Below are 25,646 nucleotides of genomic sequence, written 5' to 3' on the forward strand. Positions count from 1 at the left end.
TATGCAGGGCTTGGAAGAATTTGCAAGCACACAGGGAATAGTCCATTTGCATGTGTTTAAGTGTTGATTTTTTTCAGGATGAGAAGGAGGCAGGATTTTTGTCTACCAAATGAATAGTTCATGGAAACAAAATAAGTCTCCAGTGTCTTCCCTCCATTTTAAAAGTTTCAATCTCAAATGGATAATGGCAATGAACATAAATAAATCTGTGAAAATAAAAAGGGAAACACAAAAGATCTGTTGAATCATTACAACATAGCACATACAGAAACTATTTTGTCACATTTACACAAATAAATAATTTGGGAGAATAAAAATTTTAAATTTTATTTGGGTATTGTGGGCAGATTCCAGTACCAAATGAGCAAATAGATTCTTAACACACAATGGAATAGTGGTTCTGCAATAGCTTCTTACTTTATGTAACTGTAACTGCTACTGTAATCATCATTTGCAGTTGATGGTGCCTCTTCCTCTCTGTTACTCATAGTAGGAGAATATAAAATTGACCACTCACAAGGCCCTTCTTGTATACACATATATGTCTGGCTATTGTTGAGGCAAGAAATAGATTTTGGAAAAATTTGGTGTCTGGAACTATCAGGCTTTGGTGTAAGTATGCACACACCCATTAAGTTTTCTTTTTAACTTGAAAGTCACAGTAGTTCAGATAATCATCACGTTATCAATTATAGTTCACAAGGAATAGATGAATCCAGCAAATGTAAAATTATGTTTTTCTTTTTACAGACATGAGGTTTTTGAATAATGCAAATGCTATTTAAAATGTTATATATGATGTTAAGCAGTCTTCAACTCTGTGACATCAAGATATGTATATTTTTTGTGAAAATATCATGTATAAAATTATTCACTTAGGGTTGAAAACTATATTTATCTTCATGAACTCACTCTGTATTTTTCCAGTAGATTTCTAAGTACCTGATAAAATGACTAAATTTGTAATGCACGACTTTGATATGAATTCTGATGAAGTAAGAAGATTTTCTAAAACCTAAGATGTTTTATATTGTTTGTATATTTCAAATATTTAACCTTTCAGTGTACTATTTCATTTACCTCCTTCACAGGAAAGGCAGCCATCTTTTATGATTTCCAACCTGTTGGCTATTTACCAGTTTCTTATAAATTTCTGACTTTAGAAAACGAGGAAATGAATCCTTGGCCATGAGACTATAAATTAATTTCTGAGCCTCATCAAAGCATTTTGGAGTCGGTTCAGCAATATTCCTTGAGATGAGGTCTCTGGTACTGAAGTCAATATTAATCTGTAGAAACAAGGTTGCATGGCATTACATGAGATTACTTAAAATGTACATGGCTTATCAGGATACTAGGTACATGTATTGCTGAATTTTTCCAAACACAAAGTTAATTTGATGGAAAATAGCAGCAAGTTCTTGCATTTATTTTTGACACAGCGAACACAATCTTTGTTTTAAATTTTAACGTACCTTGAGATGGATGGCAGTGACAAGAAACAGTGATGGCCGACTTTTAAAAAAGGCAAAACAAAAATGCAAACAAGAAACATTGCAGTTTGAAATACCTTTTATTTTGTACCAGTTTATTTTTCTAACATTTCTAAAATTTGAATTCCAAATGTGTACATTACCTAGGAATAGCTATCATATCCTATATTGCTTTTTACCATTCTCCATATGCTTAGCAAACCTTCTGGGTTCCCATAGCATTGCTTTTCTAGTTTGTTTCTTTCTATTTGACAAAATAAAACAATTTATAACTTCCTTCACTGCCATTACACCTCCTGCAGATCAAAACATTCAATTATATACATAAATACACACTCACAATCAAAAACAAACAACAACACACCATGAAACCAAAGCAAATGTTGAGTCTCCAGAAGTATCTAATAGAGTTCTATTACGTTGGAATACACCATTCACCAGAAAACCTGCTGAAGTGCAAACCAGCTTCTCTATCCATATTGCAGGATATTTGATCAGCAAGCATTTTATCTCAGGCATCTGAATTAAACTAAAAATATTCATGACGTATACAATCTATTTGAATCTTAATAGTATAAGCTCGCCAAAGGCAGGTGCTTTATCTCATTTATCATCATTTCTAGTACTTAGCTGAATACCCACGACATAATAAGAAATCAATAGATATTTATGGAGCAGAATGAGACCATCTCAGGAGAAAATGTGAGCGCTGATAAAGTGGTACAATTTGGAGATTTGGGAAAGGAAAACTCATCAATTTCACTTATGCAACATTGAAGTGAGGATAAGTGATAGGTAGAGCTGCAATTAAATACAACTCAGCTTCTTACTTGCCTTGTAAATAAGAAAATCAAATCTGTACTTTAAACTTTCCAGGCAAAAAAGAGAATAGAGAATAGTAAGGGCTCTTACCTTAAGGAGCTTTATTTATTAATGAATAAATATTATAAATTATTTTAATGAGTATTATTATTTTAGAGAAAAACAATAAAAACAAGTAATAGGAAAAGAGTCATCAAAGAAGCATGATTAGACCTAATCTTTTGATTAGGATTTCAGATACTCACTGAAGTTAATCCATCTATAATTTTGTTCTTTTGATCTGTTTCTTTGGTCCTCCCTCAAAGATCCAGGTAAAATGTTAAAACTTCATTAAACACCTCCAAACATGGAATCAGTTGCCCCTTCTTCATTACATTCATTCTACTACAAAGGCTAAATTCCTTATCTCAGTGCATGAGACCTACTAGATCTGGCCTGGGCCTTCTTCAAATCTCACTGTACTCAGAACTCAGGTTTCTTCTCTTGCATATTACACCCAGTCAACAAGTCAGGTAGCTCTTTATAACTTAAATTCTTTCTTGCATCAGGACTTTGCATTGTTTGTCAGAAATCTTTCTCCAAATTCTTAAATATGATTTTTTAGTTTTAACTATGATGAGTTTTATTTCATCAGATGTCTTTCCCCAAAATAGAGACAGCATTTTGCACATAATAGAAACCCCATGTCATTGGGAAAATCAGTCAATAGATCTCCTTCTTCTTACAATGTTGGACTATCAATGGACTAGGCATTATTATTAGAGGACAGATTTGAAAATGATCATATGCTCTTGTATTGTGTATGTTTTTATTTCTGTTTACACTATGTTGTGCACAAATATAAAGTTATTTTGCCATATTGTATGTATGTATGTTTCTATACTGCCCTTTACATTTCTACCTATGATCAAGATATTTTTATATTTTTAAGGTTATTGTCCTCATGCTGCAATCTGCTTAAAGATGGTTTACATTCATAGATAAGCTTAGTAAAGACAACATAGGTTGTTTCAGAATTGAAAGGTAATAGTCACCCATGTTTGTCAGACTTTTGGTTATGTTAGTCAGGTTCTCGAATGCACAGAGACATACTCTGCATAGGTAAGTAATCCTCAGACACTTCAAAAACGTGTAGAATGTGGCATTTGAATAACTGAGAATTCTCTTGACATGAGACACGATTTCTCTGGCAGAACCATTCTGCTCCCAAGAGAATGTAGAACACCAAAAACACTCCACATGTAGCTTGTTTTTTTCTCGGTAAAACTGGCTTTTTGGGCAAAGAACTGCCCTTGCCTTGACAACTGACAATATGCATGCTGTCCAAACTGGACAAGCAGTATATAAGTAAAAGTGACTTGTGAACCTTGTTAAGACATGGCAGGACAGTTTTTCAAATTTTCTTGCTTCTCAAAATGATCTGTTAGATACTCTAGGCCTTAGCCAAAGTTGGTTACCCCAACATTGCAAATGAGACTCTGGGAGACTATTCAGGTGGCCAGCTATTTCTGTCATTTCTTGCACCTTGTACAAGTCACTTGCTTGTACTTTCTGCTTACTTAGGTAATTTTATTTTTCTTCTAAGGTATTTAATAGGGTTGAAGAGTTGATAGTCATAGATACTTTTTTCTCATGATTTAGCTAAGACATTTTAGGTATAAGACTTAGACTTCTCAGGATAGGACAACTATTGAAATAATCTCTGTTTTTACTAATTACTGATATATTTAACATTTAGTATGTGTTTCTTGCTTGATGCTGTACATATTGTTTGTAGATCTATTTTTATGTATGTTTTTACCTTTTCTTTCTTTTGAACAATGCTTGATATTTGTGCTTATTGTATACAGTTTTGTATTAGTTTTCGAACCTAATTAGGTTTATACAAACGGGGAAGTTGTTGTGGGAATTCATTCAGCCAATAGCTTTTGGGGAACCAATCTCTGGGACATGGTCTGAGGTACTACATGTGCACAGATAAGAGGAAAGAAGTATGCTCACTCTGTGGGGAGGATGGATCAGAAATCACCTTGTTCATACCTTCCCTGGGCAGAACAGAAGGATACAGTGAGTCTGTGTTTTTCCTTTTGAATTCCATTATGTTTTTTGTATCCTTGTAATAAAGACTATTTGTAACTCTCTCAATACCTCTCACATTACAACATTTTTCTTGTGGGATTAAGAGCAGATTAAAAAAATTATGACCTAGCAGAAGGTTTTCTATCACAGAGAATCTGTTAGATATTTACGTGTTCTGCATTCTGCACAAGGCTAAAGACCCAATCAATACAATATTACAAGTGAAAAAAAACAGTTGTATATTTATTCAAAATCATTCTAAAATTTTAAAAGAATTCCATTTAAATTCATTAATGCTAATTACTATTATTACCAAAATGTATTCATTTCTGACTTGCTTGCTTTCCTGTCAAGAAACTGCCAACCTCAGCTATTGATAACTCAGCGACGAGCATATCTTTGTTCCTGGGAGATAATCAGTAGCTTTATGAAGCTGTGTCTTGGAAATTCAGCTTAATGTCAGTGACAAAAGCATCACACTCACATGTTTATATATATATGTCATTATTTTTCTTCAACGTGTTCAATCTTGACACACAGGAGTCTTCTCTGACACCTTTCTTCTCCAATCATTAGTGTGTGTTGTGTGTGTGTGTGCGTGTGCTTCTTTCTGTGTCTGTGTAAATTATGCGTTTGATCTTGAAGCTTCACAGTAATTTTTGCATTTTCGTTCTTATGCCTACAGATTAGGTTTTAATAAATAACCTGTTCTTTCTCTTTGATATTTTGTATAAAATATTTTCCTCTCAACCCTGTGTAATGTATTACCTTATCAATTTTTACCAAAATACTGTTTCTTACATGAATATTATGGAATGCCATTATTTTTCTGTGATGTGTATATAAAACAACCAGCTGTGTCTTCTGTGCCACAGTGTCAAAGAGGAGATGTTTCTGTTTTTTTCTTGTTATTATGTGCAATTTTGGTTGTAAAAGTTTTAAGAAATTAGGTTTATGCTTAAACAGATTTGGCTATTCAAGCTTTGGTTATTGCTAAGGGTTTAATTTAGTTATCTGAGAATGGAAATTTTTTTACAACAAAGGCACTCAGCAGTTCAGAGGGTGAAATGAATCTGTCTATTTTTTCTATCTCTTCTATTTTATTTTCTAAATTGTCCATTTTCTACATCTCTCAAAAATAACAACAGAATGAATACTCATTTCTTGTATTCTGTCCTCCTTTCTACATAGTTTTCTTTAGATACTCTGTTTTTTACAATGATAAAAATTTTGAAAAATGGATTCAATTCAAAAATAACTTGAAAGAATATATACAGGGCAGGGAACCCTGACTGCTCTTCAGACTGGAGAGGGAGGGGGAAGGGTATGCGGGGAGGGGGAGGGAAATGGGAGGCGGGGAGGAGGCAGAAATTTTTAATATAAAAATATATAAATTTAAATAAATAAAAAGAATATATAAAGATGATTTAAAACATGAAAACTATTGCAAGGGAAATGTTACTACTGATGTGCTAATTGTTCATGTGGACTTTTTATGTAAACCCAATACGACTGTAAAATGATTGCATTTATGTTCCTCATTCTTTGGGAAAATGTATCATATATTTTAAAACTAGCCATTTTCTATATACCAGTTCCCGAGTTTAACTCATTTAGGGTATTTATTAAACATTTGTATAGCTCTGTGGTAGAATCTGAGGATATGAAGAAAATCATGACAAAAAGTCAATTTTGAGGACAAATTTTGAGAAAACAATGCAAAAGAAAAAATGTACTTTCTAGAAGCAGTTCTCTCCCCCAAAAAATGACACTTGAAAATGACCTTTTGGAGTATCTATATGAGTAGGAAATATGAAATCTGGGGCATGCCTGTGGGAGGACTCACTGACAGAAACCTGTTGGGCTACAAAGGGAAAAAGGCCAGAACAGGGGGAGTTAAGCAGACGGTAGACCCCACAACACTCTACCACTCTTTTATTTATAGTAGAACAATGAGGAGAATTTAAGCACTGTGAACACATGTTAAAAATAGTCATGGACTCTGAGTGGCCTCAATAGCAAGGTCTGAGTATGAGGATGGTGATCTAGAAACTTCACTGGACAGGAGGGCAGTAGATGTGGATCAGGGAGTAACAGTGCAAGGGCATATCATGTATTTCCCAAACATATTTAGTGTTGGGGCAAAAAGAATGTATTACCCAATCATTATAAATGAAAGCCCATCTTAAGAATGGCTGGTTTGGGACATATTCTAAAGAATGATAGGAATGTTGTTTAGATATGAACTGTGAGAGAATGAATGAAGAATGAAGAAGAATGAGGAGTTGTTTGCAATGATCTAGTTAAAACAGTCACAAACCAGAGTTTCCTTTAACTGAGATTTAAAAGACATCCATTAGATGAAAACTTTGAATGAGAAATAGCACTCAATTTTCAATTAAATTATTATATGTATTAGGTATATAAATATCAAAATAATTATATGACAATATAAGTGAGTATTTTGTTTTTGCCTGAAACTCTTTGGTCTCAGTTGCTTTGAGAAATACTATTTTATTTGCTTATATTTCAAAATTTTATCTTCCATAACTCAGATTACTATACTAACAATCTCAGAAAACAGGACACAAGATTGTGATACTTATGAAAGAACAGTTGAGAATTATCATAGTCATTTTAAGGTTTTGGTATTCCTCTGGTTTTTGAAAAGATCTTAGTGCAGTTGACATGGGCTATTCTTTGCATTGAGATGATGGCCTTCAGGGTGATGTTTGTTATAGTTGTTTTAAACATTTTAATAATAAGATCCATAAAAAATTTAATGGCCATGAACAGTAGTTAGCTGAAAGTTATGCAAGACAAATTATTTTTTTTTGTTTTCTATACCAGCAGTTTTAAATTCTTTCAGGTTTCAACAAATTATTCTTTCAGGAAGAATGTATTTTAACGTGTACCTGTTGGCTCTCTTTCTCGACTCTAAAGTGTGCTTTATATATTTTTTACATAATTTGAATGAAAAGTTTCCCGTTCTGCTCCCACATTCAAATGATGTGGCTGTTCCTCATTTAGGATGTAGAGTGCAGCAAGAGACCATCGTTAAGCAAAGCATGTATGCATGCATAAGTAAAACGACTTACAAAGCCAGAGCAGGTACTGTCTTAGGTCTCATTCATGGCAGCGCTTAAAAATTACTATTTAAATCAAAGCCATCTGTATTCATGTTTTTGGTTTCTTAATTCTATTTAATCACCACCAACACTTCTCGTATTACTTCATTTTTGGCACCATTAAAGGCAAACGAGTGCCCTGAAATCCATTCTCAAGGGCTGTGATTAAAGGAAACATAGCCGTTTGCAGGATCTGTGCATGCAATCTGTGCCTGCTTAGGACTGTATCTGTGTGTTATCAGTGACTTTGGTGACAGAAATAGATGACACAAGTCGGGACGCAATGCTAACACCTTGAATCGGGCAAGAGAAAGGAAGGGGATAGAATTAAAAAGCACCTTGATTAATTAGACAAGTAGTCAAAGCAAAGATGGGATTGAATAAGAACCAGATGCCTCTTCAACGTCTGTGAGAATAGGAACTGACACATAAGATCATGATGCACACGGGTTTCTAAATATAGGTCCTGGGACTGTTCTGCTGTTGTTGGTGCAGCTGGGAGAGAGTTGGAGTTATAGCTTTATCACCAGCATCAACTTGGTTGACCTGGGTTAAAAGACACAAGAATACAGGGAAACATAAAGAACACATGGGATTTGTGTTTTCAATTTTAAATGCATGCTCGTGGATCTCCCTGAGAAGGGGAAATAGAAGAGATCTCCTGGGTGGATTGGAGGTGGTGGTGGTGGGGGTGCTTGGGAGCTCCAGAGATAAGTTTGGAGGATGGGAGGAGGAGGGGAGTACTGAAAGCACTGACTAGAAAGGTGGGGTGGGGACTTTTCCGGGTCAGGTAAATATGGGATGCAAGGGAAACTCCCACGAATCTATAAGAATAACCACAGTTAAGACTCTTAGCAGTAGCGGATTCATAGCCTGAACTGGCCACTCCCGAGATCAGATTGGTGGCTACCGTAATTGTCATTAGAGCGTCTTCATCCGGTAACTGATGGAAACAGATAGAGGGACCCACAACCAAACAACCTTGGGGAATCCTACTGAAGAGAAGAAGAAATGGCCATACAAGCCAGAGGGGTCAAGGACATTACAAGAAATCCCACAGAAATAACGAACTTGACTCATAAACAACAACCAGGGAGCCTGCATGGGACCCATCTAAGCCTTTTACTTATATGTGACAATTGTGTTGCTTGGTCTATTTGTGAAACTCCTAACAATGGAAGCTGGGGCTGTTTTTGGTGCTTTGACTGACTGTTGGGAGTCCATTCTTCTTAGGAGATCGCCTTCCCCAGTCTAAACACAAGGGGAGGTGCTCTGTCTTAGGACAATTTGATATGCCATGCATTGCTGATGCCCATGGGAGGCCTGCCTCTTTCTAAACAGAAACAGAGGAGGAGGGAATTGAGGTACGAGTGGGGGTGGAGGAGAGATGGGGAGAGGTGATGGGAGGAGAGGACAGAGGGGAAGCTGCAATCAGGATGTCAAGTAAATAAATAAAAATTTCAAAAGATAATCTGAAATCAAACCTTTCAAAAAAATTTACAATTAGAAGAAACAGCAATGTCACCCCTTGCATTTAAATGCCATTTTGAACCTGAACTTTATAGTCTAATATGTTATACAAATTAGAGAAAATATGAGAATAAATGAAATATTTCAAAAGAGAGAACATAGATTTTGTGTGAATATACTTTCTTCTGCCTTTAGGATAAACATCAAGGTTCCTAGTCTATGTCATAAATACTGAACACTGAGTAACAGACTTAGAGAAAGAATTGGAAACTTAGAAGCATAGGCTAAAGATACCTTTCCTCACTGATCCTGGTAGCTCAGAGACTCATTATCATCATTTTTTAAAAATACCTTTAAAGTTTGAGTGATGTTTCTCCTGCACCATGGATGCTAGTGACATTTCTCTAAGGCAGTAAATGAATGTACTTTTGGAACAATATCGTCCACGTAAAAGCACTTGGTAACTATTTCAGTTTCTTTAGTCAATATTCTCTATTTCTGTTTCTATCATCTGTCTGTTTGTCATCAACTATCACCTCTTCCCCTTTTCTTATTCGTTAAAGAGATCCTTTTTATTGAATCCAGATTAAGTGATAGTGCAGAATTAAAGGTGACCTGGAAGGTAGGGTGGCCTCTTTTACACCCTGCCACACAGCCTCAAGCAGCTTAGGTAAACTGCTTTAGGTTTGGATGGTCCTTCCTTCGAGTCTCATCTTTCTCATTCATCTCATCTTTCTTCTTCACATTTAGTGTTACTCATCTCTGGCTCTTCTCAAATTCTGGTCAAGGTTTACTACTTAATTTTTCTGATATACACTTTCTGATCTCCTGGACTCAGAGTTTCTCACTACATTGTTCCATTTTACTTTACACGTTGCTATCACAATGCTTGTGAAACCTACTGTAATCCTTTAAATCTTGAGTCTTCCCAGTGAGATGGGTAACTCATCTACTGAGGAACCAATACTGTTTCTTTTCTTTGATGAGACAACATAGTGTGTAGCATGCAATATACACACAACTGTTAGTAAATAAATAAAATGGAAGGCAACGAAGATATGAACAAAATCAATATATTTTAGATAACTATAGTTGGGAGTGAACTGTTAGTTATCAGTTACTGGTATATAAAAATGATTCTCAAAGTGACTTCAACACATTGGAGAATGACTCTATAATGAAATATGAAAATGAAAATAGGATGGAGGATACAAAGTGTTGTTACCATAACAGAGAGAAATACCACTGCACAGCTATTCTCATAGGAAGCTCTCTATCAATAAGCCGCATACGTATTTCCTCATTCCAGTTTCAAACCAACTTTCTTTTTGAAATAAATACTTGAATGACCTGTGTCAGAATATGTCTGTCCTGACCACATAAAATGCAATTTCATAGATTTTACACTTACTTTTGGTCTTTAAGCCAGTTTTCTAATTATATAAGTTTCATTTTTAATAAAACTGGGAAAAATTAAAATTAAATACCTTATTCTGTTTACTTTTCCTTATACCCACAGGTAAATGTATCTCATAATTTTCATTAGAGAGACCTTTTGTAATATATGAGATGCATGAGTAGTAAAAATGCAGAGAATAAGTAACTGTGGTATGCTCATTCCTACCTCATGCATCTACAATGCAACGCCTGCACCCAAGGCTCAGAGAACACTGGGAACAAAGAGCAAAGAGTAAGAGCCAAGTACAGGATGTCTACTGTAAGACGGTGCCTTCTCTACACAACATGGAAATTGCACCTAATGACAACACTTGTTGACATTCCAAAACAGATGGGGGAAATTTCACAAGGCCCCACATGCAGATGAATAACTACAGGTAATTAAGGGCTGTTAAGAATGCATCGCTTTTCTTCAGGGATGAACCTCATGAGATCATCCAAACCCAAGTGGTCAGCCTTAAATACACGTGCACATGAGTAATACTAAATGTGCTCAGTAGGCTGTGTAGATAGGTAGAAGTAATATTTAAAGAACAGCTTATGGATTTCAGAGGGAGTGGGAGTGTGGGAGGAGTTGAAGAAAGGAAAAGAAGGAGGTATAAATGATATAAAGACAGTAGTCATATTTGAAATTGCCTTCATAATTTAAGAAAATAAACGAAAATATAAAAATAAGGAAAGAATCTATTCCCCTTTTTGTGATAAAATGTAAGTAAATTTGGATATATTCGTTTTCATTAGTTCAATTAGTGCAGTTGCTAACAATTGAACTTAGGGCCTTGTGTGTGCTCATTATGTACCCTGATAGCAGGCTTCTTCCCCCCTCGCCCCTTAATTTATATAATTCATAAACACTATGCTGTGGCTTTCCTGCTCAGCTTTCTAATCTCACAGAATGTGAATGAATTATAGTAGACTTGACATTGCTCTTAGTTTTAAAGATTTATTTTCTCTATTTTATGTATATGAGTGTTTTATCTGCATATGTGTATGTGAACCATATCAACTGTGTGGCCATAAGAAGAGGTGGAATTCCCTGGAACTGGAGTAACAGAGGGTTCTGTGACCCTGACATTGTAGGTTCTGGGAACAAAACTCAGGTCCTCTGCAAGAGAAGCAAGGACTCTTATTGCTGAATCATCTCTCCAGTCTCTCAGTAACTTTTTTATGTTCTTATACATTACATTTATAAAAATAAAATTTATAAATATTTCAAATATGTGAAAACTGTTGGTGAGAAGTAAAGATACTATTTTATTTTATTCTAGTATAGTTTTCTCAAAACTAATTTATATTTGACTTTAAAATCTATAAATGTATGAAATTAATGGTATAAATAAAATTTGAATAAGTGCAATACTGAGAATTACATTTTCTTTGCTATGCTTAAGTACTTAAACTTGGAAAACACATTGTTTAAAAGTATTCTAAAAGTCTAGTCCTTAATTAGAAATAGCTGGGACATGCATGCAATTTTCTTTATGAAATGTTTTCCTCTTTGCCTATTATGGCCCTTCAGTGAGTTTCTGCTTTAAGTGGAAGCTGAAGTTTTGTTAATATATTTTGTGCACTGTATGATCATATTTACTTTATTAAATCTTTAAAAGCCTGGTTTCACATCTTCACAGACAGCTACAAGTGATTGCTTTTAATACTTTAATATTTAGTCCTCCTAGGGACATGTTAATAGAAAAGTATGATTAAAATATTGTAAAAACTTTTCTACATGATATGAGTTGTAATCATACTATCTAATTTTTCTCCATTTTCATATGCTTCATGTACATAGGTTCAGCAGAAATCCCAAAAGTGAAATAGCTCCACAATAAAACAGAGGCACAGGACTTGAGTACATATTGAGATTTATGGAAACTATAGATTTTGTGCCGTAACTTCTCATGTTTAAGGGGAGAACCAGAGGGAAGGTGCCATTATAAAAGAGAGGTCATGAAGTGCAGCTGGAATTATTACATCTGTCATAGAAACTTGAAAGTCCAGTTTTTGTGAGTAGTCTGCTTGTAAGAATGGTATTCTGACAACCATGTGATCTCAGTTTGCAGACAAGGGTCAGTAAATAAGCTTATTATAATCTAGATGCAGTCAACTAAAATTAACAAAGTCTGTAGCAATTCTACAGCTGAAGAAATAAAGACACATGTTTGAAAGGAAAGAGGACTAAGTAGACATCTAGACAACGTGACTCTGACACCATTTCTCAGTGTAGGACTTTCTACCAAGGAAATTGGCTATAATTTCATTCTTTTTAGAGTCAGTTACATGGCTTCAGCTGAATACAGAATAAAGGAGAATAGTCTCCTATGAACTCCTCTGAAATTAACTTTCTGCTTATAAAACTTACTGCATCTTCTAATCTACTTATAAAAATGGTCACATAGTTTTGCCAAGTTTGCCTACCAGATAAATCTAGATTCTTTCTTATTACATTTTCATCTCCAACGATGAAGATAAAGATCTCAAACCTATTCTCCATTCCCTTCTTATATTAACAATATTAAATAAAATACTTGCAATAGATGAATATACCTTGATGTTTTATATCACAGTGTTAACCAAGCATGTTTTCAATATGAAATATTCTACCTTTGCTTGATCTTTTCATAAAATACGACTGATTTTTCATGACTTATCTCCTTAGTCAGTGATTCATTCTACAAATTTATCATGTACCTTTCCATGCGGTCATAGTCTCTTCACAATGACAATAGTTAACTCTAAGTGTGTTTATTATCATATGGTCTCTTTTATATTTTTAAAGTTTTGTCAATATCTTCTTCTATCTAATTAAACTTATTATGTGTACAGAATCTCAAAATTTCAGTTCAATAAATAAACCTACAAGCATATGTATCATCTTTTGTATGTAATTGAAAGGCAATAAGTACTTGTACTTAGCAACTTGTTGGCAAATCATTCAAATGCCTTGAGACATTTGCACTAGAAACAGTGAATGATAAACAATAGGAAAGAGAGTGGTTATATATGTGTATATAGACATACACACACACACACTTAAATTTCAATAAATTTTGTCATGTGTAAGTACATATTTTGGAGCCATTTGGAAACAATCTAACCATTACTTGGAAGGAAAGTAGAATTTTATTTAAATTAATTGGGTGTGTAAAAATGTTAAAAGCTTTAAAACTTTTATATGCTAAAACAGTAATTGAATTATTTAGTGAAATTATTATTGATGATGTTTATTTGGAAGGAAAGATTAAGAAAATAAATATAACTTTTTGTCTAAATTGTTAGTTATAACTGAGTTCAACCATACTGTTTTATACTTTCAATTTTTATTTTGTTTTATATGCATGAAAGTTTTCCCCATACATATGATTATGTACCACATGTGTACCTTGAACCCTTGTTTGCTAGAAGAGGCCATCCTATTTCCTGGAACAGAAGTTATATTTGTTTTTTTTTAATTTTTTTCCATTTATTTATTTATTAAAGATTTCTGTCTCTTCCCCGCCACCTCCAAACATATAGGCATCCTCCTGAATATTAACTTTCATCAGGCTATGAAGGGAGACAGAGACAGAGACCCAATTTGGAGCACCGGACAGAAATTTCAAGGTCCAAATCAGGAGCAGAAGGAGAGAGAGTACGAGCATGGAACTCAGGACCGCGAGGGGTGCACTGAGACAATGGGATGTTCTATTGGGAACTCACCAAGGCCAGCTGGCCTGGGTCTGAAAAACCTGGGATAAAACCAGAAGTTATATTTGTGATCTAACTTGTGAGTGCTGGAATTTGAACCTGGGTCCTCAGCAAGAGCATTGAGTGCTCTTAGCCACTGAACCATCTCTTCAGTCCCTTAGCTACCGCTTTAAGACTATCTTTTTATTAGCTCTTTTTAATGAATAGTGTTTACTAATGCTGTCTTAAAGTAGTCACTGCTAATTAGATTTGTAAGGGAGTAAAAACACTGGCTTTCAAATGAGGATTGTAGTAAAATATATTTTTTTAAGGTTGCTTCAAAACCTCTTAGGAAATGACACATTAATCAACTTGACAAATCACATATACTACATTTCCAATTTTCCAGGATTATTTATTGATTTTTAGGTGGTGACTTAGAAATGAATGTTGAAATATCTCCACAGGAGTTAAAGCTCTTTTCTACCCACTGTGAATTCCAAACCACAGTTCAGTGGTTCTTGTGTCTGTTAGCATTATACCAACCCAGTAACAACTGCAGTAATTAATGTCCATCTAAAACTGGAACTTCCTATAACTTTGAGCCCTCTGTTTTATCCACATAGTTGCATTCCATGTAACTTATTCTCTGCCTATAATGACCACCACTTTTTTTCTCAGCACAAATTCTAATGATGGACCAGAAGCTACAGTAACTATTAGTGATACAGATATCAATATCTTACCTCTGTAGGGAAGATCACTGATCCTATGAGCTAATTTGTGCTATTACTACTTTTTGCAACTTCCTGTTTTGCCCACAACTTGTGCATTGATTTTTTTGCTTCATGTTACATATTTTAAGGCAACTTTATTGATTTTAAAATGTAAGTTGTTTAAATATTAGTTACAGTTAATACCAGACTATGTAGTGCCCAGTCTTTCTTTGTACTGATGCACTGGAAGTTAAACCAGACACAAATGAAACTTTCTATACTAGAAATACCGTCAAAGGGCTTAGGGAAAACATTCTGGTCTCAGTAGGAGGATCTGACTTCGGGTTTCCAGGCCCCAATTAAAAGCTGGGCATGTCTATAATCCTAAAACTGAAGGGGTGGAGCCACATGGATCCTCTGGGTTAGTTAGCCAGCCAGTCTAGCTAAAACAGTGAGCTTCAGTTTCAGTGAGAGATCCTGCCTCAAAAATAAGGTGGATAGTCACTTGGTATGCTCTTCCCTAGGGAAAACTCTCTCTTTTTCATCTTCCTTGGTTGCCTATGTTTCTTTACACAACATTGAGGCCTCTTGGACTCTTCACAACCACTTTGGAATGTAGAATAAAAGAAGCCACGAATTTGAGGGATAGCACAGAGGGGTATATGGGAGGGTGTTGGGGAAAGAACGGCGCTCTTCTGTTGGCATATAGGCTGCACCTGAATCAGTCAGTAACTGTGACTCTGCAGTTACCTGTGCCTTCTCAGACAGTGCCCAAAAGACTTTTCTGTCCCATCTGCCTCCTGCCACTGCCAACAAATGTAGTTTTCAACTAAGTCCTTATCGTTCTGTTTATCAAAGAATCGACAGTCAGAGGCTGGGGTCAAAACCTGCTAGCTTAGAGAGGTTGTGGAGCAACCAGCTGACTTTCCCACTTCACCAGCATCTCAAAAAGGAGAGCGTCCTTCTGCTCTACCAAACCAAAAAGGACAACCACATTCAAAGCAACCCCCCCCCCCCCCCCCCCGCACTGCTCCCGCTTTCTGTGAGTCTTGCTCTCCATTTTCGGAACTCCCTCTGACTCTCCCTGATTTCTTTCTGTCAACTGGTTGCTGGCTCTGCCTCCTGACTAAAGGCTGATTTTATTTAACTAACGCAAAAGCAAACTCAGGGTTCACAGTGTGATCATATATCCCACAACAAAAAGGGAAGGGGAAAAGTGATTATACTGTAATCTCAAAAACAAAACATAAATTAAAAATTAAGGTGAATGATCAGATAGCAACATACCTGGAAGCCAATGCCAGGCTTTTACACAAGCAGCTGAGTGACTCTACACATAGAACTGTGTGCATGCAAGTGAGCACAGACACGTGTGTGAACAGAATAAAAATTAAAACACACAGTTTCAAGAGATAGTATCAGAATAATTCTTGATTTCGCCACAAGACCCTTTGTATTTTTTAGATCTTTAAGTTGCACAGGTGGGACCTTGCTACTTCATAAATACCTCTGGCTCATTTTCACAGGAAGACAAACCACACCCCATTTTGAACACAGGATATTACTGCATTCTATAGGGCAGACTTCTGAGACATCATAAGTGAAAACCGCTTAAATCCACTAGTTAGACGCTTTTCTTCCACATATATTAATTTCAAAAATATGTTAGTGTTTAAAATATGCTATATATTTTTATATTGGGGCCTACTGATATTTTCTCTCTGGGAAATATGCTAGCGTTTAATATATATAAATATATTTTATATATAAATATATATTTATTGATTTTCGAGACGGGGTTTCTCCGAAGCTTTTTGGTTCCTGTCCTCCTGTCCTGGAACAAGCTCTTCTAGACCAGGCTGGCCTCGAACTCACAGAGATCTGCTTGCCTCTGCCTCCCGAGTGCTGGGATTAAAGGCATGTGCCACCACCGCCTGGCTGTTTAATATATTTTTTATATTGGGGCCTACTGACATTTTCTCTCTGGGAAGTGAACCGGTCAGCTTCCTCTTTAGGGAGAGCTCCGTTTCTAACTGTAAATAGCCTGCCTGGGCTGCAACTTCACTCTTCTCAAATACTTTACTCACCTCTTTTGGTGCATCAGCTACAATGAATTCAGAGTAAATCATCTTGGCTTTGGAAGCAATCTTTTCTCTACATTCTGTTTTCTTGAAGTCTTCACAAGCAAGCCAGAACTCAACATTTTCTTCACTAAATTCCGATTTCAGAAATGTTCTGAAAGCATCCAAACCAGCTACAAAATATTTAAGAAAGCTTTGTAAGATACTAAAATTCTCCATATAAATTTCATTGTATCAAATGAGCATTTATTGAATGTTAAGTGGCAAATATTTTGGTCATCAAGTAATATTTACATATTATCTATTCCAAACAAGAAAACTTAGTTTTGGGAAGTAATCATAGATCTGAAATATTTTCATTTATTCTTTAAAAATTAACTTAATTAACAATAAAAATCTATATTTTATATTCTAGATCTGACTTATGTTTCAAAGAATCTTTTTATGAGTATTGGACAGTAAACCCCACAGACTACTGAATTGCTTAGGTCAAGTTAATTATGATATAATAACCATGATAGGAACATATTTCTTTCCTATAAGTTTTTGAGACATAATTTGAAGCCGAGGGAGAAAACAAAACAGTTTGTTTGGGCTCCGAGTAGAATAGGCAATGCTGACCCTAAGTAGTTTGTGCTGACTATATTGGACAAATATAACGTTTAAGCCAAGAAAGTAACTGGCAAGGTATTTGGGGCGAATGTTTATGCTCATCTTATTTTTTTAATAGGAAATTTTAATTCTGAAAGTCAAATAAAGTGGATCTGCCCAAAGCTGCTTTAGGCAATGTGCTTATGTGGACTGTCTCATATTCGGCCTCACAGTCAGATTTCTCGTGAGCATGCTTCTCTCTGGAAGTTTTGCTGCAGGTGCTGCATAGGGGTCCACTTATTTCTAGGCTCCTTTTCTTTGACTTGACTAAGGATATATATTTATAGAAAAAATCAATAACCCCAGTGACATCTTTAAATATGTCTTATCCCCCTATTATTATACATCCATTAAAATATATGCCATAATTCATTGCTTTGATAGATATTTAAATTCCTAAATTTCTACTTAGACTTCTGCTTTTCTGTAGCCCCCATCAAAATGTGCCTTGTAGAATTTTTTTTGTGTGTGTGTAAAATATTCACAGTTGATGGAAAAGGTGGTTCTTGCTCAATGTTTTGAGCTAAGTATGGTTGAGAGTATGCCTCCGGCTATGTGCTGTGTTAGAAAGATTATGGTCAGGTCTTCTCCTTTGACTGGACTGTTCTGATTTCTTAAGGTCATGGTATTCAGTTTTGCAGTTTGCATTTGGGCAGATATGCTTGCGAGGCTTTATGTCTGACAAGGAACTTAAGGCCTTTAGTCACTAGAGAATTTGCCTTCCAAAACACTGGTGGTTTTCTCCTCTATCTGCCACAAGGGTTCCTCTGCAGACCTTAGAGCACTTGTTTCCTTACAGCAGGAGGAGAGTTACCACTTACGTCTCATCATCCGGAAGTAGTAAGCTTATGGAAATACAGGGGATTGAAAGGTTGACTGGAAAATAAAAGAAATTATGAAAGGAATGGGGCTGTCAAAGTTTTATAGGTTGCTGCAGGTGGGAAGCAAAAGTGAAATTCAAGAATAAAATAAAGCACTTTCCTACAACCAAATCTCAAGTCTCCAAAACACTGAATTAAAGTGGCATGATGTTTTCCTTATATGAAGTAATGTAAAAGTGGAAACTCATTGTAAAAATTACAAGATACTAATTAAAATTTCTCAAATAAATGTCAGAGAGTATGGTTGTCACTAATGAATGAAAATTAATTGTGTACTAAGCTTCTCTGTCATAAGTTTAGAGTTAAAATTTGTAGTAAAAAGTAAAATTTTCTCTGAAAAACCGAACTGTGATGCATTTTTGAAATCCAAACATATTAGATAATGTATTCTTTAACAAAGAAAGAATACTTTGACTTTTTTGATCATATTTATGTGTGCCATTAGGACATATGAAGTTTTTCTCCTCAAGGAATATGTGAATGCATGCTAGAGAGTTGTATGTCAGAAATCAAGAAATAATCTTGTTTTCTGCTGCTCTTCGGTTTGTACGAAGGCCTACTCTGAACCACGCATGCCTTCCACACCTTAGTTTGCACCCAAGGTGCAAAATGAACTATTTATTTTTGGGTCAGCAAGCTCTGTCTTGTATTCAGTATTTCACTGACTTGCTATTTTGTTTTAGACACATTTTAATATGAAAACATTCCAGATGAGTTTGGACTAACACACTGCATGCAATAAAATCTACTCATGAGGACAGTGTGTCGCATGAAATAACTTCGTTGATTTAGGAAAGTTAAGTCTGCATAGAGGTGAAGCTGACAAAAAAATGTTTAAGTAGTTCGCTAGTCTATTAGGTGTTTAAGGGTTACAGATAAGGTATACCACTATCTTGTTTGATAAAAGTCACATTAAATTGCTATTTAGATGAATCTATGGCTTTGGACTTTTATGTGAGTATTAAATAAATGCCTAGAAAGTGTGCTTATGAGAGCAGCTGTCTCCATCTAGGACCCTTCTCAGCTCTGTTCTGTACCACAGCTGTCTACAATTTATTTCCACTGCTGTTCCCACGTGACAATAAGCAGAGAGACTCTAAGAGACACTTAGGCAACTTGGCTAGTTCCTTTGGTGAAACACTGAAGAACACATGAATCTGCCCATTCTAATCTAGAAAAAGCTCTTTTATATCCACAGCATATTTCCCCCTTTTTCACTTTTTTTTATTATTAAAACACTGTTATTTTACATACCAATTCAGTTCCCTCTCCTTCCTTTCCTCCCACTCCCCCCACCTTCTCTCCACCCAACCCACATGCTCCTAAGAGAGGCAGAGAGGGTGAGGCCTCCCACAAAATCTTGTTAATGGATGTCTTTAGTTGTCCTTGAACTGTAGGATTTAGTCAATAAAGATAATATATTCATAATATCTTAACGTATTTAGTTTAATCTGACTTTAAGTATGAATGAACAGCATTGCAGAATGTGCTGGCTTTATTATTTGAAGCCTTTTCAATACCTTATGAGTTTCAAACAGAAATGTCATTTGATGAATAAAATGGATACTATAAATATGTTGTATCTTTGTCTTTATGGTCCCACCTTTTCCTCTCTGGATTGCCTAGACATTCTGTGAGCAGATTGTTTATAAAACAAACAGAAATTGTGGAAAACCTTATGGCTATTTTGTGTACAAAATTTCATGTCAATATTGAAATATTTTATATGATTGATCACAATTGCCATACTGAACCCTGCTCTTAGATATAAACAAATTTTCATTAGTAAAAAATGAAAAGTTTTTTTAGTTACTAAAAATGAAGACCATTTAGTTGAAATCCACTAATGACTTTCTACTTTAGCTCACGAGCTTGAAAAGAACTGATTAATTTACATTTCCTGTTGTATATATTTCTTATCTTTCTTTCACTTTGTACCAATGGTAAACAGTGATCAAATACATTAAATGATAGGCTAAGAAAAATGCAAGCTTTTTGCTTGATTAGCATTTATAATTAAATTTTCCTTGTTCTTATAACTGAACTTTTGACAAAATTAATTCATGTTTAAACTAAATCTGTTTAGATTCTGGGCACTTAAATTTTTAGGCTACAAACACTGATCAACATTATACTTCATGAAATCTTTGTCATTTTCAAGGTTTAATGGATTGTATCTTTAAAATGTACTATTGCTTGAATCTTACCTTGGTTAGCTAAGAGTGAGTCCATGTTTTCAGACCATGCCATTGTTTCCGTAGTTGGAGACCTGTAGAAACAACATCTACCCTTGACAATAGCATTGTGATCTTTTTCTTTGATAACTTATAGAAAAATTAAACTGAAGATAATTTATGATTTACATCATTAAAATGAGGCAGTGATGAGATAGGAAAATGTCAACAGAAATAGTATCATATTTTTCCAGTGTGTAAAGTCATAGCAACATAATGCGGAACATAAATTGACATCAGGAAATTATTTATTAGTCTAGTCAACAGTGTTAATATTTGTAAACAGTTAAGTTAATGGCACCAGAGACATATTGGTTCAGTGAAGCAATTATAAATTTTTCTGAATATTCTTAGTTATGTGCTACTTTGTCCTGAAAAAATCTTCTTATTATAATCAAAATAAGCGAATGAAAATTTTTATGCTTTCATATCATACAAATGTACCTGTTTAATATTTCTGAATATTTAGAAAGTGAAGAAAGGCTTTAAAGTTTTCTATTGTGATGATATGGAAGATGTTTGATTTTAGTATTTTGCTGTATTTCTCCTATTCTGAACCAGATTATATTCTCCTTAGGCTGGTAGACTAGTTACGAACTGATTTATATAAATGTATATAAATTTATATAAATCTGTCATGACAGTGCTATTTGTTTATTTTCAAAGCAGTAAAATATTTATGGACTGAAGTTTTCTGAAGAAGGTATGCTTTTGGGGATATTACATAAAATAATAAATCAACTTTAGGATATAATCTTTGTGAGATACAAATATATCATGTATATTTCTCTTTAACAGATAAATATCCTGATGATACCAGCCCCTATCCACAGGAAGGCACTCTGGCTAAAGAGTTTGATTATACAGTTGTAATGTACAAATGGTCAAGGATTAGCTAATTTAAATCTTAAATTAAAGCAATTGACATTAAAATAGAGACGGTCTCACATCTAACCATTCTCATAAATAAAAAAATGATGTATTTATTGCATATCAGGATGATAATAGTAACCATGGGTTTGTGAAGTGCTGATTCTTCTCTGCTCCTTTGTAATTAACTGGAGCTTTATGTGCCTTTTCAAGGACTGACTGTTTCCCCACTGTTTTTATATTAGCTGTATTTTCATATAATAATAAGAGGATTGAGAGAGAGAGGCTACTGGGTATTCGTTATAATTTCTTCTATTACTGATATTTTCTATCTCAAATTTCCATTCGAAGTTATGTGCCCCAATCCTCAATGTTTTCTTTAACTTGCTAACAAGGGCACAGTTTGTCTAGGAGACTTTTGCAATGGTGGTGTCTAATTGAAAGGACATTTAAAAAGATTTGCATTGTTTAATTTTCATTTTTCATAAATTAAGTATTAGTCTTAATCCTAGATTTAATTTCACACTGAAGTGCTTTTCAGCATTTACAACCTGTTTTCACTAAGATTATGTTGTATCACATGATTCTCATACTAAGTTTTGTTGGAATTCTAAAATTATCATAAAGGTCACTTAAAATCACTTGCACAAAAACAGTCATTTGTAGACTGAACTGTGATGGTTGAGGCAATATTTAAATGATCCAAAATCCAGTAGCTGTGAAGTATATGTTACTACATAGGGCAGAGAGGAGCTGGGCCTTAAGAGGCATTTTTCTGAATAAGAAGTGGTCACAGAGAAATGGGAATCCCTTCAGAAGTCTACTTCTCTGTTCATATGCAAGTTCTTTAATATCAGGTAAAAGTTGTTATTTCTAGCACCCAGAGGAGTGTGGCTAGGCCTAGAAATTAATGATCAAATCCAGGTAATGACTGGCATATGACCCCTGATAAAAAGGAGATGTGGCTTTCAGGATGCTGGGAGAACACAATGAAGGCAATCGTTAAAAAGTGCTAGTTCCAGGACAGGCTCCAAAGCCACAAAGAAACCCTGTCTCGAAAAACAAAAACAAAACAAAAAGTGTAGACAAATTGTTCGGTCTGGACATCCTACAGTGCATGGGCATAGGAAGCAGAGTCAGAGTGTGACAGTATGCCTGGAGAACCACAGACTGGCAGGACCTCACTGTCACCCCTGAGGAAAATGAGAGCGAAGGGAACACAGACTTTAGGTTAAGTCAGAATTTGATTAAGCTAAAGGCAAAAGTAATGTTCCTTTGAAGACCCTTTTGGAAGCAAATGAGTCTGAACATGGAGATGTTCAGGTAAGCAGTAGCCTTTCCTATTATTTGCATTATTGTTCAAAAACAGGAAAAACAGAAAGGAAAAAGAATCTGGAATTAGTGTGGAACAAGGACAATAGGAAGAATGATGTTTGGAATTACAGAGATGTACTTAAGTACTCTGTATTCTGTAGATATACACATAAAATATTTGACACCCTACAGTTAGAGTTGCTAGAGTGTTCTACTATAAATTCAGATCAAGAAATGTTGATTTTTTTTTCTCATAAGGGGTGAGTTGCTTTTCTGTTCTCAGAAGGGTTACCGCATGCCTTGGGAAGTTGCTGAGGATGCTCACGTTACTGACCTGTTCTCACCTAGAAGATTCAGGTTTGAATATTTATTTTTCTGAAAGGGCTGGAAGTGGCAGAGGGCTTTATTTTCAGAAATTATTTACGATGTATCGATTTTAAGGAATAATCTTTCCTACCATTAAAAAAATTTAAATTTGGGTTTCTTTTGTATTTATATTCTTTGCGAGGACATGTTTTGGTACTGACAAACAAACTGAATGCTGGTGTGTATAAGAACACTGGAATGTGCAAGTGTGCTTTGAATGTTTATACGTTACTCTGCATTGCATGAAACAAGGCACACACCTTCCATCAGTTAACCTTGACCATAACAGTGTGCTGAATTCTCCCTACCAATGACTAGAAGGTGTTATAAATGCTACTGACTTGAGCAGTAACACACAAATAGTGGGCAAAATTAGTATTTACACAGAGGTTTGTTGAGGACCCTAACCCTTCTAAAACTTCTTCCCCACGTGCTTAAGTCAACACTTTTGTGCTCATTTTGGAACACATGCAGTAAGAAAATGGTTTTCCTGCAGTAGAAGGTCACGCACTTCTCCAAGATCTTAAAATATATCCGAATTGTCATAATTGATTTCTTAGTAGAAAGTCTATGCAATGCAGTCTTAAAACTTGTAAATTATAAAGTAAATATAGAAAATTTCTTAAGTTACATGTGCATGAGAAATACAATTGTATGTTTTATAATATGAAGTCATTAGAAGTATTGGTAAAATCCATTAAATAAAAATTAGAGAATAAGAAAATGGCAACTAATTTAAAACTGTACAGGCTTCATTGATTTCATTTTTGCTTGTATGTTATCTGAAATAAATGGACAATGAGTTAGTCTCTCATTGCTATTTTTCTGCTTTTCAGTTTGTGCATGTTTTGATTATAACAATAATGAAGGTTATATGTTACTCTTTTCTGTGTATGTGTACATATTTGTGTGTTTTTATGTGTGTGTGTGTGTATGTGAGAGGGGGGGAGAGAGAGGGGGAGAGAGAGGGGGAGAGAGAGAGAGAGAAAGAGAGAGAGAGAGAGAGAGAGAGAGAGAGAGAGAGAGAGAGAGAGAGAGAGAGAGAGAGAGAGAGAACTTTATAGAATTTGGTGCACAAGCAGAGTAACTTTCCATGTGTATATGATTTGCCAGAAAATTCACTGTGTATCTGGAGCCAAAATTGCACTTAGCATTTCATGGGGTTTTGGCTGATTTCCTGTCTGTTTTCTTCATTAAGCAAGTGCCATCAAGGCCGGCAGTACCCATATTATATGTCCAGAGAAGAGCCAGACCAGATGGGAACTGCGTGAAAGCTACCAGTTATCTTGCTAATTGTGCCAGCTAGAACCAGTTGTATTGCATTATAAAATGTGGTATCCAACAACTTAGCTGTTCACACTCAATTAGCAGTGTGCTGGAGAATGGAAAATTCAAGCAAGGAGTTCATGTGCCTGAGGAAGTGACAGCTGCTTCCTTACCAAGCACTTAATATCCATGCGAAAGTTTCCTAATAAGTACTGAGATAATGAATAATTTTTACAAAGACCATGTATGTTGTATTTCTACCTCACTATTTCGAAAAACCTGAAAAAGGAGAGATCAGTGCTCTAACTACTTTAATATTCTTTATCTAGAAAAAAAGAATTTAGAGTCAAAATAAGTCAGACATTGTTGGCATATTTTAGAAAGAAAGAATAAGAGAGAATCAATAAAGAAAGGCAAAAAATTAGGATGAAAGGCAACAAGTAACATTTCTATCATAAATGAAAGTAGCAAGTCATACAGACTCCTGAAGACTCAGGTCTTGCATTTATACATCTTCTGGGATAAAAAGAGCTTTAAACAGCAACTCACTTCACTGGCATTTTGCGTCCCACTGTCTGCCTGTCACAGATGATGCAGTTTCTCTTTCTGACTGATCTTCAAGCTGAAGGTAACATGACAGCAGGAACGTTACAATTAGTATGCAAATACCTGTCCCCGGGTTACAAGTTGGCATTTTTAAAGTCATCCTAGTCTCGGCTTTTTATCATTTTGTTAAGTTTTCTCTCGTCAAAACATTTTAACTTCCAAGGAACAAATAATCCTTTGAATAAATGTGACATTTCTCTGAATCAGGCATAAAAGATAACTATTCCATTGTTTTTTACCGCAGCGTAGTACTCTAGTGTGTATATATTCCATACTTTCTTCATCCATTCTTCCATTGAAGGGCATCTAGGTTGTTTCCAGGTCCTGGCTATTACAAATAATACTGCTATGAACATAGTTGAACAAATGCTTTTGACATGTGATAGAGCATCTCTTGGGTAAATTCCCAAGAGTGGTATTGCTGGGTCCAGGGGTAGGTTGATCCCGAATTTCCGGAGAAACCGAAACACTGACTTCCACAGTGGTTGCACAAGATTGCATTCCCACCAGCAATGGATGAGGGTACCCCTTCCTCCACAGCCTCTCCA

At 35.2% G+C, this 25,646-nt stretch overlaps 1 protein-coding gene across 2 annotated transcripts; it reads right to left on the minus strand.

Annotated features, from left to right (window-relative positions):
- Window positions 1-1,042: 1,042 nt before the first annotated feature.
- On the minus strand, window positions 1,043-25,052 carry Rgs21 (regulator of G protein signaling 21). 2 transcript variants are annotated; one of them, XM_075987431.1, is made up of 4 exons: window positions 25,042-25,052; window positions 20,650-20,711; window positions 16,917-17,083; window positions 1,043-1,289 (listed from the first exon to the last, which is right to left on the minus strand). In XM_075987431.1, exons 1-4 carry the CDS (start codon window positions 25,050-25,052, stop codon window positions 1,086-1,088), a joined length of 444 nt encoding a protein of 147 aa, XP_075843546.1. In that variant the 3' UTR covers window positions 1,043-1,085. The 2 variants fall into 2 exon arrangements, with proteins under 2 accessions (XP_075843546.1, XP_075843547.1); XM_075987432.1 differs by having other exon boundaries at window positions 20,650-20,726.
- Window positions 25,053-25,646: the final 594 nt, after the last annotated feature.

Source organism: Microtus pennsylvanicus, chromosome 10 (assembly GCF_037038515.1).
Source record: "Microtus pennsylvanicus isolate mMicPen1 chromosome 10, mMicPen1.hap1, whole genome shotgun sequence".
In the NCBI taxonomy this organism is placed as follows: Eukaryota; Metazoa; Chordata; class Mammalia; order Rodentia; family Cricetidae; genus Microtus; species Microtus pennsylvanicus.

Excerpts from the sequence above, each read along its gene's own strand:
- Rgs21 (XM_075987432.1), bottom strand. Across the intron at positions 17,084-20,649 it reads CTCACTCTTAGCTAACCAAG|CTGGTTTGGATGCTTTCAGA; the intron begins GTAAGATTCAAG and ends AATATTTTGTAG. Across the intron at positions 1,290-16,916 it reads TAGCTGATGCACCAAAAGAG|ATTAATATTGACTTCAGTAC; the intron begins GTGAGTAAAGTA and ends TTGTTTCTACAG.